Genomic DNA, 15360 nt, shown 5'->3' on the forward strand with positions numbered 1-15360 from the left:
TGGCACTATATCTGACAGTGTTTTTCTGCTATTCATAAGGTTTTCAGTGACTAAATATTCAGAAATAGTTCATCATTCCTTCTTCCTGGTCTGTCTTTATCTGGAAGCTCATCTGAAACCTGTCCACCATGGTTTACCCTGCTGGTATTTAAAATACCGGTGGCATAGCTTCCAGAATCACAGCAACTCACAAGCCACCACAGTATGACAAACTGACAGATGTGTGGTGAATCATTATTTTGCTGAAACTATATTATGAGTCCTGGTGTGGTGCTGTAGTATAAGCATTGGACTGCAAGGTCAGTTTGAACTATAAAGTTGGCAGTTACAACCTTATACAAGGCCACTATGAGTTGGAACTAACTTGATGGCACTTAATAACAACAACATACTAGATTCTTAGGTCTGCTGTAGGAGTTCTGGGAGTTTTCGTGTGGCACTCTGATAAGTACAGGTGTGCTAATCACAAGATCTGCAGTTCAAATCCATCAACCCCTCCTTGAATTTGATGGCACAGAACAATAACAAGTCTCCAAAGTTGTGAAAAAGTAAAAATTTGTTATTTTAAGTCACAATATTTGTGGTATTCTGTTACAGCAGCACTTCTTGTTGTGTACCATCGAGTCAGTTCTGAGTTGGTGGAGGCTGGTGGTGGTTATGTGCTGTGAGTCCTTTCCAACTCATAGCAACCCTGTACAGGATTTCCAAAGCTGTAAATCTTTACGGGAGCAGAAAGCCTCATCTTTCTCCCACAGAACAGCTGGTAGTTTGAACTGCTGACCTTGCGGTTCCGCAGCCCGATTCATAAACACATGCTACCACAGCTCCTTGACAGAGGCTAGAAGTTAGAAATTAAGATGTTAACAGGCCATACCTTTAGGGGGAGAATCCTCCCTTGCCTCGTCAAGCTTCTGGTAGCTTCAGTTTTTCTTTGGTTTGGGGTTATATAACTCTGAAGCTCTGCCTGTCTTTACATTTTTCTTTTCTGCATCGGAGACACATATCTCCCTCTGACCTTCTCTTATAAGGACATTATCACTGGATTTAGTATGACCTCATTTTGAAATACTTAATTAAATCTGTGAAGGACCTTTTTCCAAATAAGGCCACATTAACAAGTTTCAGGTAGACATAACTTTTGGAAAGCTACCACACAACCCACTCCACACACCTAGGTCTTTCTGGCCTTTAATATACTTCAGAAGATTAAGTGACAGAATGAAGGGCCCATGTGTCTGCTGCCAAATCTCATCAAGAGCTAATGCTGACAATGCTAGACAAAGTGCAAATGCACTGTGCCCCAGTGGTAGAGGGAAGTGGAGATTCAAAATCACAGAAGAACATTGATTTTGAGGTCAGATTGGCTGGAGGAATGAACACATCCTACTTCTCCTGTTTTCAGGCTGTGTTACTTTGGACCACTTACTGAACCTCTCTGAGCCTTAGTTTGCTTTTTGAAAATAGAGATAGAAATGGCACCTGCCTCACAGAATGTTGTCACAATGACTATCTAAAATGTCGTATGTAAAGTCCTTAGTGCAATAATACAAAAATGAATTAGACCTCCTATCCTTAAGGAAAGGAGCTCTGGTAGCATAATGGTTATGAGTTGGGCTGCTAACCTCAAGACCAACAGTTCAAAACTACCAGTTGTTCCACAGGAGAAAGATGAGGCTTTCTGCTCCCATGAAAATTTACAGCCTTGGAAACCCTGTACAAGGTCGCTATGAGTAGGAACCAACTCCACAGCACCTAATGAGGATGACAATGATCCTCAAGGTGATGATAGTGTTTAAGTGTCTGAGTTGTCTTACCCTCATCTGTACCACACAGGTCATGTATGATAACTACACAAAAGAGGCAAAAGTAAAGGGGACAGAGACAGAAAGAGCAGCTTCTGATTGAGAAACTCAAGGATGTCTCCATGGATGACGCAGTATTTCAGTTGAGATATGATGAGGGTGTTGGTGGGAAGGGCAACCCCTACTTCTCAAAGCCCCATGTGGATAAGAAGGTAAAGATACCACATAATGTTTGGAGCCTTATTTTGTGTTCCCTACTGAAGTCCTAGTGTGGTGCTGTAGGATGAAACACTGAACCATAAAGTCAGTAGTTCAAACTTACCAGCTGCTCTTTGGAAATCCTACACAGGGTGGCTATGAGTTGGAACTGATTGGACAGCACTTAACAACAATATCAACTGAAGTCTGGAGTACTTGTGTGGCACTGTAGGATAAGCACTGGACTGCTAATACAAGGTTGGAGCTTCAAACCTACTGCCCACTCCTCGGAAACCCTGCACCTGGTTGCTGTGAGTCAGAACTGACTTGATGGCACTTAACAACTACAAGAATGAAGTCTAATATGAGGGGGCTTTAAAAAATTGTAGAAAAATGAGATTAAAAGATAGTAGAACTTTTATGTGAACATTTTGAAGTTCCCTCCTACTTCCCCAGCATCTGCAAATGGCTTTATCATCTGTCTTTCTGTCCCCCACAGGAGACCCCAGCATCTGCTCTATCTCCAACCCTGATTTTGTCATCTACTCTTCAGTGGTGTCCTTCTACCTGCCCTTTGGAGTGACTGTCCTTGTGTATGCTAGGATCTATGTGGTGTTAAGACAGAGGAGGCGAAAACGGATCCTTACTCGACAGAACAGCCAATGCATCAGTGTCAGGCCTGGCTTCCCTCAACAAGTAAGCACAGGGAGGGCATATCGCTCACTCCCATAGCCTCTAGCAGTGCGTGCTTGAACCTGTACATTGCACATTGGAGACACAATCTGAGGCCCTCGCTATAAACTACTGGTATTGGTTGTACATAGGAGACAGGAAATCCAGTCTCAAGAGTAACAAATTCCCCTAAAACTCACCTTTCTTAGAAAGATGATAGGATAGTTTTTGGCTTGTTTTGTTTTGTATCAAGGTAAGGCCTTCATTCTCCATAAATGACCAGTAGTTCAGATTACCCAGTAGCTTGAAGCTTTTATATGTGGCAATTGTACCCTGCACTGCTGGTAGGTTCCCAGACTGACTTGTCCAGCCTGCTCATCTCAAGTTTGGGATCTTTTCCTTACTAATCTGCCCCTGCACTAAGGCATGGACTAACTGATGGGATGATATCCTAATGATGTATTTTATTGGGTCTTTCTAGACCCTGATCTTCTAATTGATTGAATTGTATATCTACTTAGCCTAGTGCCTGGCAGTTCATAGTTTATTCACAATGTGCTTTAAGCATGAATTAATATAATCAATCATTTACAATCTGCTAGGGGTGTTGTTGTTGGTGTTGTTAAGTGTCGCTGAGTTGATTCCAATTCATAATGACTCTGCATAGGGTTTCCGAGGAGTGACTGGTGGGTTTGAACTGCCAACCTTGCAATTCAAACTGACCTTGTGGTCCAGTGCTTATCCTATAGCACCATACCAGGATAGTGGGACTATTATACAACTTCTGCCTTCATTAAGCTTAAAACATAGACAAGTAAATACAGTCCATCTTCAGTCAAAGTGAGTCAACAGCTCAAAACTGAATGGAATGCTTGCCAAATATGAGGTAAAAACAATTAAGCACCCAAATTAAGTACTGTGTAGGTTATAAGAAGGAGCTCTATAGCATAGTGGTTATGAATCGGGCTGCGAACCTTAAGGTCAGCAGTTCGAAACTACCAGCTTTCTGCTCCCATAGAGATTTACAGCCTCGGAAACCCTGTACAGGGTCGCTTTGGGTCCTAACCGACTCGATGGCACTTAACAACAACAAGAGGTTATAAGAAGGAGTCCCGGTGTGACGCTGTAGGATAAGCACTAAACTGCAAGATCAATTTGAACCACAACTTCAGTGGTTCAAATTCACCAGCTGCTCCTTGGAAACCCTCTACAGGGTCAATATGAGTTGGAACTGACTTGATGGTATTTAACCACAACAGTTTATAAGAATAGAGAGGTCAATATGCTTTAGAAAGGGCTTCATAGATTAAGAACTGGATTTGATCTTGAAGGCAGGTTCAATTGGGTGCCTAAATCAACCTTTGATGGTAGGACTTCTGAAGTTGAAGTCCCCAAGACCTGAATAGAACAAGAGTATTGGCTCCCATAAAATAGGGTACTAGAACCCACAGCTAAGGATGTGAACATATTGCAATCAAAGAATTGCTACCCACATAGCTCAACATTATAGAGCTCAATCCACAACTGATTGTTTTTCCTTCAACCCACACTAGTCTACCTGTTCCCGACTCCAACCAATTCGGCAGTTTTCAATAAGGGCCAGATTTCCATCAGATGCCACAGGGAAAATGGTGAGTAGGCTTTGTCTTTGGTGGGAGGAATAGAATAAGAGACCTTTTCCCAACATACTGGCTTGTGTTGATTCTGCTCCACCCCAAAATAGAGTGTAGGCCTTATCCCACACTTGTGCTATGATATATGTCAGGTCTGAGATCCTGCCTTAGATTTAAGGTTCAGAATAGAAAACACCAAATAATATTCAGAAAGCACATAATTAATCAGTTAAATAGCAACAACTTGAGCTCAATGACTGTTTGATATAATGTGAAAATGCCATCTAGAGGCACTTGAATTCAAGAGAACATGGTGTCAATGAAACAAGCATGAACATTACCTGAGAAAAGCCAAGAAGGGAGTTAATGTTAGCATTTGATGATTCTTTGAGTGTGGGGAAAGTCATAACAATTTCATGGTCACCCGGAGCCTTATTCTCGCTATTGAAGCCAGCCTTGACTTTCATAGGGTAAAACTATAGTTGTTGCTGTTAAGTGGTCTTGAGTCCATTCCAATCCATAGTGACCCTGTATAGGGTTTCCAGAGAGCAGCTGATGAGCTTGAACTGCTGACTTTGCAGTTCAAACCAACTTCGCAGTCCAGTGCATTAACCCACAGTTCCACACTATAGGAAGGTATTAAATATAAAACCAGTGTTGCATTTTTCTGAACTCTACAACTATCAGGAATAAAGCTTCAAAAACCCAAATGATAAAGGCATGAGCCATGGCCAAATTCTGTATAGTTAATCACTTTTACACAAGCTTGGTGTAAGAGGCTCTTATCTTTAAGAATATAGCAGATAAAAGGTCTGGACAGGCTCCAGGGTCAAAAGGAGGAAAGGTAGTGGCTACAAAGGGAGACAGATTGGAGAACCAAGAGGCTGGCATCACCAGGGGTGCGAAGAATTAGGTTCTGACCTGCCATCAGGAAATGAAGTATTCTGCCACCTAGACCCAAAGGAAGTCAGTGTTTCCTCATGCCAATCATGATGGTAATAAGGATTTACAGAGAGGACAGAAAAATACACACACTGTATATAATTGGTGCTCTGGTGTGGTGTTGTAGGATACACACTCAACTGTTAACCACAAGATTGGCATTTCAAACCCATCAGCCACTCCTTGCAAACCCTATACAGGGTCACTATGAGTCTAAATCTACTCAAAGGCACTTATAGCAACAACAACAAAATATATAATTGTGGGAGGATCACTTTGCTTCTATAAGATTGAGTCTCCACAACTGTAAAATGGACATAGAGTATTACAGGTTGCTGTTGTTGTTAAGTGCCATTGAGTCGGTATTATAGGTAAGTATTCTCAAATCTCTGGTCGCGTAGTGGTTATGAATCAGGCCGCAAACTGCAAGATCAGCAGTTCGAAACTACCAGCTGCTCCGTGGGAGAAAGATGAGGCTTTCTGCTCCCGTAAACATTTACAGCCTTGGAAACTCTGTACAGGGTTGCTATGAGTCAGAACCGACTCTATGGCACATAACCACCACCTCCATTCTCAAATCTGAGATTTCATAGGCATTCTTAACAATTTATCCTCAGATCCTAAATTTCAGAAATAACAGATTAAAAGTAAAATACTGGCACTTGAAGATCTCTAGGTGTCAACTCAATCATAAACATAGGCTCTGAAGAAATGTATCAATAATTTCATTTATTTATTCATTTAATCAACAAATATTGGCCATAAAGTAGTCACTCAGATAAAACAGAATATGTTTATATTAATGATGAGAAAATCTCATTAAAATGAAAACAAAAATTACTTTAGCATCCCTAAGAATAGCTCTGTGGATCAGTTTTTAAAAACATTAAATAATTTTGGAGACCACTTTCAGACATTTATTCAAAGTATATTTTTGAGTGTGTACAATGCACCTGAACCATGTATCTAGAAAATAGTGATTCATTGATTTAAGGAGAGAACAGCAGAGCTTCCAGAGTACGAAGGAGAGACAGACTACTTCTGAATATTTAGCCACTGAAAACCTTATGAATAGCAGAGGAACACTGACAGATATTAGTACCAGAAGATAAGCCGCTCTGGCTGGAAGACACTCAAAATATGATTAAGAAAGAGCTGCCTCCTCAAAGTCATTGATCAAAATGATGTCAGTGGATCAAAGCTTTCAGGATTTTCATTTGTTGATGGGGCACAACTTAAAATGAGGAGAAACATCTGCAAACATCCATTAATAACCTGAACATGGAATGTATGAAAAATAAATCTAGGAGTATTGGAACTTGTCAAAAATGAAATGGACCACATAAAGATTGATATCCTAGACACAAGTAACCGGAAATAGACTGGTATTGGCCATTTGGAATCTGAAAATCCTATGGCTTATTATGTGAAAAATGACAAATTAAAGTACCATATTCAACAGCAAAAAGGCCAGTTTCAGATCTAACTTGAAGTACAATGTTTTCTGTGGTAGGATAATATCCATATTCCTATGAGGAAGATCTGGTGTGGTGCTGTGGGCTAATGCACCAGACTGCAAAGCCGTTTGAACATCAAGGTTGGCGGTTCAAGCTCACCAGCTGCTCCTTGGAAACCCTATTCAGGGTCACTATGGGTCAGAACTGACTTGATGGCACTTAACAACAACAAGGAAGACCAGTTAACAACATTGTTATTCAAATTTCCCCACCAACCAATAAAGCCAGTGATGATGAAATTGAAGAATTCTATCAATTTCTTCAGTCTGAAATTGATCACATATGTAATCAAGATACATTGATAGTTACTGCTGATTGAAGTGTGAAGGTTGGAAACAAAGAGGAAAGGCATTGTTATTAAATGCTGTCAAGTCAGTTGTGACTTGTAGGAACCCTGTAAAGAGTTTCCGAGGAGCATCTGGTGGGTTTAAACTGCTGACATTGTGGTTTGAAGTCCAGTGCTGATCTTACAGCACCATACCAGGAGTCCAAAGAGGAAGGATAGGTAGCTGGAAAATATGGTCTTGGTGATACAAATTATGCTGGAGATCATATGATAGAATTTTGCAAGACCAAAGATTTATTCATTACCAATGCCTTTTTACTTATTCTTAATTTTATTTTTCTAAACTTTTTATTGTGAATTGAGTGAAGGTTAACAGACAAAAACATTAGGTTTGCATTCAACAAATCGTACTCTCTGTTTCATCTCAGTGATTACAATCCCCTCCCTGCAACAACAGTTATCCTGCTTCCTCCATATAGCATCTCTTTTATATCTTATATTTCAGAAATGAACAAAGCAAAAAATATGATTTACACATCAAAACAAAAAATATATATTCATTTAAATGTCCTCAGAACATATTCTGCAAGCTAGACTCCTGCCTGCAGGTGCAAAGCCTTACCCAGTCCATGGACCTAGAGCCCACAGTTCCTCTGTCTCTCCATGCCATTCATTGCCTCTGCCACCTTCTCTGCTGTCACTGGTTTTCTAGGAAGGATCTCGTGCTCTACTCATGCTCTTCCTTCTTGATGTTCCTGGGGTCCTCTGTTCCTGAAATGAAAGATTAATTATTGCCCCCTTTTAGTTACACATCTACAATTATGGCTGTAACAATCACAATTAATCCTGCTAACAATTACTCACAATAGAATCATAAAATCCTATCAGCATCATTCTCCACCCCCTTTCACCAGATCCATCTGGAGAAGAGGAAAATATTCAGTGGGGAATCTTCCTTACTCTGCTCATTCTGAAACTAAGTGTATTCAGGAAAGCTTGTAAGCCAACCACTTTGTGCCTTTACAGCAACCCCCACCCCATTTTTGATAGCCAATGTCTAGATCGCCTATCCCTATCAACCCAGTGCTCTGAGAAAACAAGCTTGTTCCTTGATATGAAGAATCTTTCCATTCCAGTTGAAATTTTGAGCAACTGCATCCATAAATACAAGTCCAGTTCATAAAATTGTAGCAATTTACACTAGCTCACAGTTTCAAGCATATTTATCTTCATCTGGTCATGTTCTGGTCAGCTATCCATCCAAGCTAGGTCAAATAGATACTAGTTTCAAGTTTGGGAATTCACACATACCTCCCTGCACTTCAGAACAGCTGGTCACTTCACTCTCAGCCCTAGCCTCCCCATCCCCCACCTCCCTTGGCTAGGTCAGTGCCCATGGGCTAGGGAGTTCATACATCTTCCTAAACTTCAGACTAGACAGGCTTTCCTCTTCTCTCTCTCATTCCAGGGTCACTAGGTGTCAATGTAATGCAGCCAGATTCAGTCCGTATTTCACTGCTGCGTTTCCCCTACTTTCAGGTGGTCACCAGTGAGCATACTAGACTGCTCTTGGGTTCCCTTCGAGTTTCAGTCTTAGAAAGGGGTTTTCCCTGATGGGCTGACTTTTCTTGCCTTGACGCCTCCAAAAGCAAACAATTTGCTTGATATCCTAACAGCCAGTCTATTTTTTTCTGCAGGTCTTTCTTTCAATAAGATCCTTCAGTTCTCCCAGCAGTTCTGTGTTGGTCTGCATGTCTTTTCAAAGGAAAAGTCCCAAATCAGAAGGTTCTGGGTGGGGAGCAGGATTCCAACTAAGGCCCCATAGTCTACAAAGGCTTCACTTCTAACTCTCCTTTTAGCAAATCCAATCATTTGTAGGCTGAAGGTGGAATTACAAGCTTTCTTAAGCATAATTCCCAATATTCATTTCTATCACATTTAAATGTCTATTTTACTATAGTAGACAATCAAACACCTAAACATTATTCCCCCACCTTTACCCAATCTGATTATGTCTCAATCTCTGTATCACAGAACACTGTTGTCCCAACATTGTATCTAAATCACAATTTACCTCTATCCCATTTAGGATACACATACCTTCCTAAATCTTCCCCTATCTTCATTGTTCATCTGCCACCCTCCTTCTTGTGAATTGTCTTTCCCTTCCTTGTATATTGCCCTCCCTGTGCTAATATATGTCTAACTTCTAACCTGTGAATTACTCTTCCCTTCCTCCTACCCCTGATAACCATCAAGGAATGTTTCTTTTAGTATGGAAATCTTTCCCTAAGATTTTACAATAATAGTCTCATGCAATATTTGTCATTTTGTGACAGACTAATTTCACTCAGCATGATGTTCTCAAAGTCTATCCATGTTATAAGGTGTTTTGTAGATTCATTGTTATTCTTTGAGGTCGCATAGCATTCCATTGTGTGTATGTACCAAAGTTTGTTTATCCATCTTCCATTGATGGTCACTTAGGCTGTCTCCATCTTTTTGCTATTGTGAACAGTGCTGCAATGAACATTGGTGTACATATATCTACTTGTGTCCTGTCTCGTATTCCTTGTGGATACATACCAAGTAGAAGGATTGCTGGGTCACAAGGTATTTCTATTTCCAACTTTCTGAGGAAGCATCAGACCATTTCCCAGAATGATTGTATCATTTAACAGTCTCATTAGCAATGTAGGAGGGTCCCAGTCTCTCCATACCCTCACCAGCATTTGTTGTTTTCTGTTTTGAACTTCGCTGTTATTGCTGGTGTGAGATGATATCTCATTGTTGTTTTGATTAGCATCTCCCTAGCGAGATGGATTGGCAAACTGACAGCATCAATGGGCTCAAGCATGGCAACAATAGTGAGGTTGGCCCAGGATCGGGCAGTGTTTCATTCTGCTGTGCATACGGTCGCTATGGGTCAGTACTAACTGGATGGCACCTAACACCAACAACAACAACAATGGCTAATGATCATGAACATTTCTTCATATGTTTGTTGGCTGCCCAAATGTCTTCATTGGTGAAGTATCTGTTCATGTCCTGTGTCCATTTTTTAATTAGGTTATTTGGTTTTTTCTTGTAGAGGTGTTACAGTTTCCTATAAATTTTAGAGATTAGTCTCTCATCTGATATGTCATTACAAAGAAGAAGGAAGACAAAGAAACAACAAAAAACAATTTTTACAGTGAAAAGAAAAAACAAAAACATTGAAAGTCAATGACTTGCTCTCCCCCAGTAGGTACTCTGCCACCTACTGGCCTCTTGTCTTCACAGCCATCTGGGGAAGTTCAAATTGGCCACACTGCATCCAGAGCGCCCACACAGATTGCTTGACTCCTCTCCTTCTGTTTTGGGGGTTTTCGTTTTTTTCTCTTTGTCTTTCTCTACCTGACACTTCCATTTAGCCCCATCTCCTAATGACAGCCAGTTCAGGGCTGACTTTGCAGATTTGTATCAGAGTCTGCCCTAGTGGGGTTGCTGTATATAGTTCCTCCTTGGGACTTACAATCTCCAAGTAACTCTGAACACCAGGAAAGTGGGATGTTCCCTGGGGTTGCATGCTGGTTAGGGGGTAGGGAGGAATGGAAAGGAAGAAAAATAAATAAATAAATCACACCATTGTCTCCATGAGCCTCAAGTAGGTTTCTCATATTAAACAACATAAAAGACAACTATACTCATGTACCTCACCAGATAGAATATACAACAATCAAATTGACTACAACTATGGGAATTTGGTGGGAAAGCTTAATATCATCAGCCCAAACAAGGCCAGATCCAAACTGTGGAAAAGACCATCAGTTGTTTAAATGCAAATGCAGGCTAAAGCTGACCTTGAATATGTTCCACCTGAATTTAGAGACCATATTAAGATCAGATTTGATGCATTAGGTACTAGAAGAGTTTGGGATGGCATCAAGAACATCACACAGGAAGAAAGTAAAAGGTTATTAAAAAGACAGGAAAGAAAGAAAAACCCAAAATGAAGGTCAGAAAAGACACTGAAACTTGCTCTTGAGTGTGAAGAACCTAAAGTGAATGGAGGAAATGGGATGTAAAAGAACCGAACAGAAAATCTCAAAGGGCCTCTTGAGAAAACAAAATCAAGGATTATAATGAAACGTGCAAAGACCAGGAGTTAGAAAACCAAAAGGGAAAAACACACTCAGCATTTCTTAAGCTAAAAGAACTGAAGAAAAAATTCAAGCCTCAACTTGCAATATAGAATGATTCTATAAGCAAAATATTGAATGATGCAGAAAGCAACAAAAGAAAATGGGAAGAATATAATCACTGTACCAAAAAAGAAATGGTCAATGTTCAACCACTTCAAGATGTAGCATATGATCAAGAGCCAATAGTACTGAAGTAAGAAATCCAATCTGCACTGAAGGCATTGGTGAAAAACAAGGCTCCAGGAATTTGAAGATAGTTTTCTGGCTAGCCAATTAAAAGAGATCCATTCTTGTGCCCATTCCAAAGAAAGGTGACCCAATATAATACCGAAATCATCTAACAATATCATTACTACCACATGCAAGCAAAATTTACTGCAGATAATTCAAAAATATCTGCAACAGTACATCAACAAGAAACTGCCAGAAATTCAAACTGGATTTAGAAGACTTAGAATGATGGGTATCATTGCTAATGCCAGCTGGATCTTAGCTGAAAGCAGAGAATACCACAAAGATGTTTACTTGTGCTTTATTGACTATACAGAGGCTTTCAACTGAGTCATGACAAACTATGGATAACATTGTGAAGAATGGGTAATCCAGAACATTTAATTGTGCTCTTGAGGAACCAATCTCTCTGTAGACCAAGGAGAAATCGTTCAAACATAACAAGGAGATACTGAATGGTTTAAAATCAGAAAACTTGTGCACCAGGGTTGTATTCTTTCACCATATTTATTCAATCTGTATGTTGAGAAAATAACCCGAGAAACTGAATTATATGAAGAAGAACCATTAACAGCCTGTAGTCTGCAGATAAACTTCATGGTCCAAACAGAGCAACCCTATATAAGGTCACTATGAGTTGAAATTGACTCGACAGTTAACAACAACATCATTGTAAGGATCCTTGAAGGTGCAATGATTAAGTGCTTAGCTGCTATCCAAGTGGTCGGTAGTTCGAACCCACCCAGCTGCTCTACAGGAGCAAGACCAGGCAATCAGCTCCCATGAAGATTACAGCACAGAAAACCCTGTGGGGCATTTCTGCTCTGTCATATCAGGTCACTATGAACTGAAAATTGACTTTAACAACAATTCAATTAAATAGCTACTGTTCAAATAGCCCCAGTTGTCTTATGAATCTTTTTTTTTTACTAATGGTTTATTTGAATAAAAATTTAAATAAGATCCATAGTTCACAACTAGTAATTATTACTATTGCCATTGCAATTTATTTATTGAAGAAATAGAATCATGTCTTGTAAAGATTCCCATGTTCCAGATATTGCTGCTTGCATCCCAGCAGTCTCATATAATATGCTCCTCTATAACCCAGGTCATTCTAACTTGAAAAGGCCAGCCTACAAACTTATGCTATCTCAAGGGGTTGTTGCTTTCAAATATGCAATATGTTGAGATGCTAAAGTCAGAAGCAGATTTCATTTACCAGAACTTTCCACCCTTTTGTCAGATGTTCCCCCTTGTAGGTTTCTTACAATGATGGTTTCCAGTTCCTTGTTTACATTGTCTTTCCCTTTCAGGAACATTCAGATGATAAAAAATATCCCCAGAAATGTCAGGACCCTCTCTTGTCACACCTGCAGCCCCTCTCCCCTGGCCGAGCACACATGGAGCTAAAACGCTATTACAGCATCTGCCAAGATACTGCTTTGGGAAGGCCAAGTTTCCAAGAAGGGGAAACAGAGTTGAGAAGAGAAGAGAGGACTCGGAATTCCCTAAGTCCAACCATGGCACCCAAGCTCAGCTTAGAGGTTCGAAAACTCAGCAATGGCCGGCTGTCAACATCCTTGAAGCTGGGGCCCCTGCAACCTCGGGCAGTGCCGCTCAGGGAGAAGAAGGCAACCCAGATGCTAGCCATTGTGCTTGGTGAGTGCTTGGGTAGAGTTGGATTGAACTGGTAGTAGGTGTTAGAGTAATCACATTTAATTGACATTGAAAATCCAATGACTGCAATACTTATAAAATGTTGAATTGAAAAGAGTTTGTGTATAAATGCTAACTCTGATGGAAAGTCAAAAGATCTCAATTGAAATTTATGAACCTAAAAAACATTACTTAATTGAGCTGTGTTTTCTTGTCTATTGCATGACATTAAAATGGGTACATCAAATAATAAATAAGATAATGATTCAATAAAATTGTCAGGCACATATTGGATATTTAATAAATTCTTACTTTAAAAAATATTAAATGAAAAATTTGGGATGCAAAACACTACTGTCATATGGTATGATAACAACTAGATTATTTTAAATGCAGAGAAAAAGAGACTGAAAAGAAATTCACCAGATGTCAGAAGTGGTTATCTTTGAGTGGTGGGTAACTTTTTTCTGCATTTTACTCTTCTGTTATTTACCAAGTTTTTCATAATGTATAAAATCATGGCAATTTTTATAGTAAGAGAAGAGAAACTTTATTTAAAGACATAATGTATCATAGTGAAAGCAATTAATCCTTCTTGGAGTCACTAACAAACCTCGTTTCTTATATACTATGGATATTACTAGATCGCTTAGTTGTAATCTCCTCAAACACAGCCATTGTGTCTACTGCATCTTTAAGGTCTTTTCCCAGTGATTGCATAGATCAAATCTAGCATGGGTAGACATTAAATATCTGAATCTAATTGAGAGGTAGAAATGACTAGTAAACTAATCTTGAGAAATCAACTGAGAATATTGGTTCAGAGTCTAAGGTCTGGAATGTTTCAATGATATTAGCATACAGATTTCTTTTAAAAACATGGAAATAATAGTACCTACAATATATATAATAGTACCTACTTCATGTTGTAAGGAGCTCTGGTAGCGTAGTGGTTACGAATCGGGCTGCAAACCACAAGATCAGCAGTTCGAAACTACCAGCTGTTTCACGGGAGAAAGATGAGGCTTTCTGCTCCCATAAAGATTTACAGCCTTGGAAACCCTGTCCAGGGTTGCTATGAGTAGGAACCGACTCCACAGCACATAACCAACCAACCAACTTCATGTTGTTGCTGTTAAGTGCTGTAGAATCAGTTCAGATTCATCACAACTACTTCATATGGTTGTTGTAAAAATTAAATGGGTATGGCATAAAACAATCAACTGTGAATCTTGCTGAAACAAAATGAGAAAGCAAATCTCTTACCCAGTTTCTCTCTTCATTTACAACCTAGGAACCTTCATTGTCTGTTGGCTGCCCTTCTTCCTGACTCATGTTCTCAATACCCACTGTCAAGCTTGCCATGTGTCTCCAGAGCTTTACAGCGCTACAACATGGCTGGGCTACATGAATAGCGCCCTCAACCCTGTGATCTATACTACCTTCAATGTGGAGTTCCGAAAAGCCTTCCTCAAGATCTTATCTTGCTAATGGAGGAAAGAAAGGATTACTTCCTGTGCCCACCACTAGCTGCCAAGCCATTGAGCCATTAGCCAGACCCTGCTCAGACAGATTATGGGATGCCTTCTGGTACATGGTGGGAGAAGATTCCTGGAGCCAGGACATCCCTGCATGGCAGATGTAACCAACTGCTCCCTCCAAAACAGAATGTTCTACCTCCCCAGTTAAAATCGGACTTAATTCTGGCAGTCTCCAAGTGGTAAGGGCCTGTGAGTGATAAGCAATAATTCAGAAAGAAGCTGATAATCATGACTCTACACACATACACAACTGTCATCAGAGACATGATTCATTACAGTGGAGAGAAAATGAACAGATCTCATAATTCTCAACTTGCCAGGGGGCCTTGAAATCACAGCCAGTAAACCATCTTGCAGAACAGCCAGTCTCCTTTCCTTCAAACTTCTAATTAACTGTCACACTAACCTTGTACTTGTGTGGGCTCATTCCCTCTCTGTCGCTTCTTTCTCCTTCACTGTATCCTGAAATATGAATGGCAAGACCAGATTTTCTACCTCTCCATAGAATCCAGTTGGCTATATTTGGTGAGAGGAATTTCCTCACCCCAAGGGAGACACTGTCCCACATTGGGACCTGGGCTTCCTTTCAAACTTTAGCTGTAGCTAAGAAGGTTCTTTGAATCCATTCACTTACTCTCATGAAGTAGTTTCAGTCTCAAGTTCCAGAGCAATTCAAGATGCTAACTGATAAAAGAATGAAAATCCCTGCTATAGT

The 15360-nt window shown here is 40.0% G+C and overlaps 1 protein-coding gene across 1 annotated transcript in view; it reads left to right on the forward strand.

Annotated features, from left to right (window-relative positions):
- Window positions 1-14653, forward strand: part of DRD3 (dopamine receptor D3) — a 79476-nt gene extending 64823 nt beyond the window's left edge. Inside the window, exons 5-7 of the mRNA XM_006864169.1 lie at window positions 2500-2696; window positions 12825-13107; window positions 14399-14653. Of these exons, the coding sequence (XP_006864231.1) occupies window positions 2500-2696; window positions 12825-13107; window positions 14399-14595 (677 nt within the window). The 3' untranslated portion in view covers window positions 14596-14653. The remainder of the gene's footprint in view (window positions 1-2499; window positions 2697-12824; window positions 13108-14398) is intronic.
- The last annotated feature ends 707 nt before the right edge of the window (window positions 14654-15360 follow it).

The sequence above is a fragment of the Chrysochloris asiatica genome, unplaced genomic scaffold, assembly GCF_000296735.1.
Source record: "Chrysochloris asiatica unplaced genomic scaffold, ChrAsi1.0 scaffold00061, whole genome shotgun sequence".
NCBI lineage: Eukaryota > Metazoa > Chordata > Mammalia > Afrosoricida > Chrysochloridae > Chrysochloris > Chrysochloris asiatica.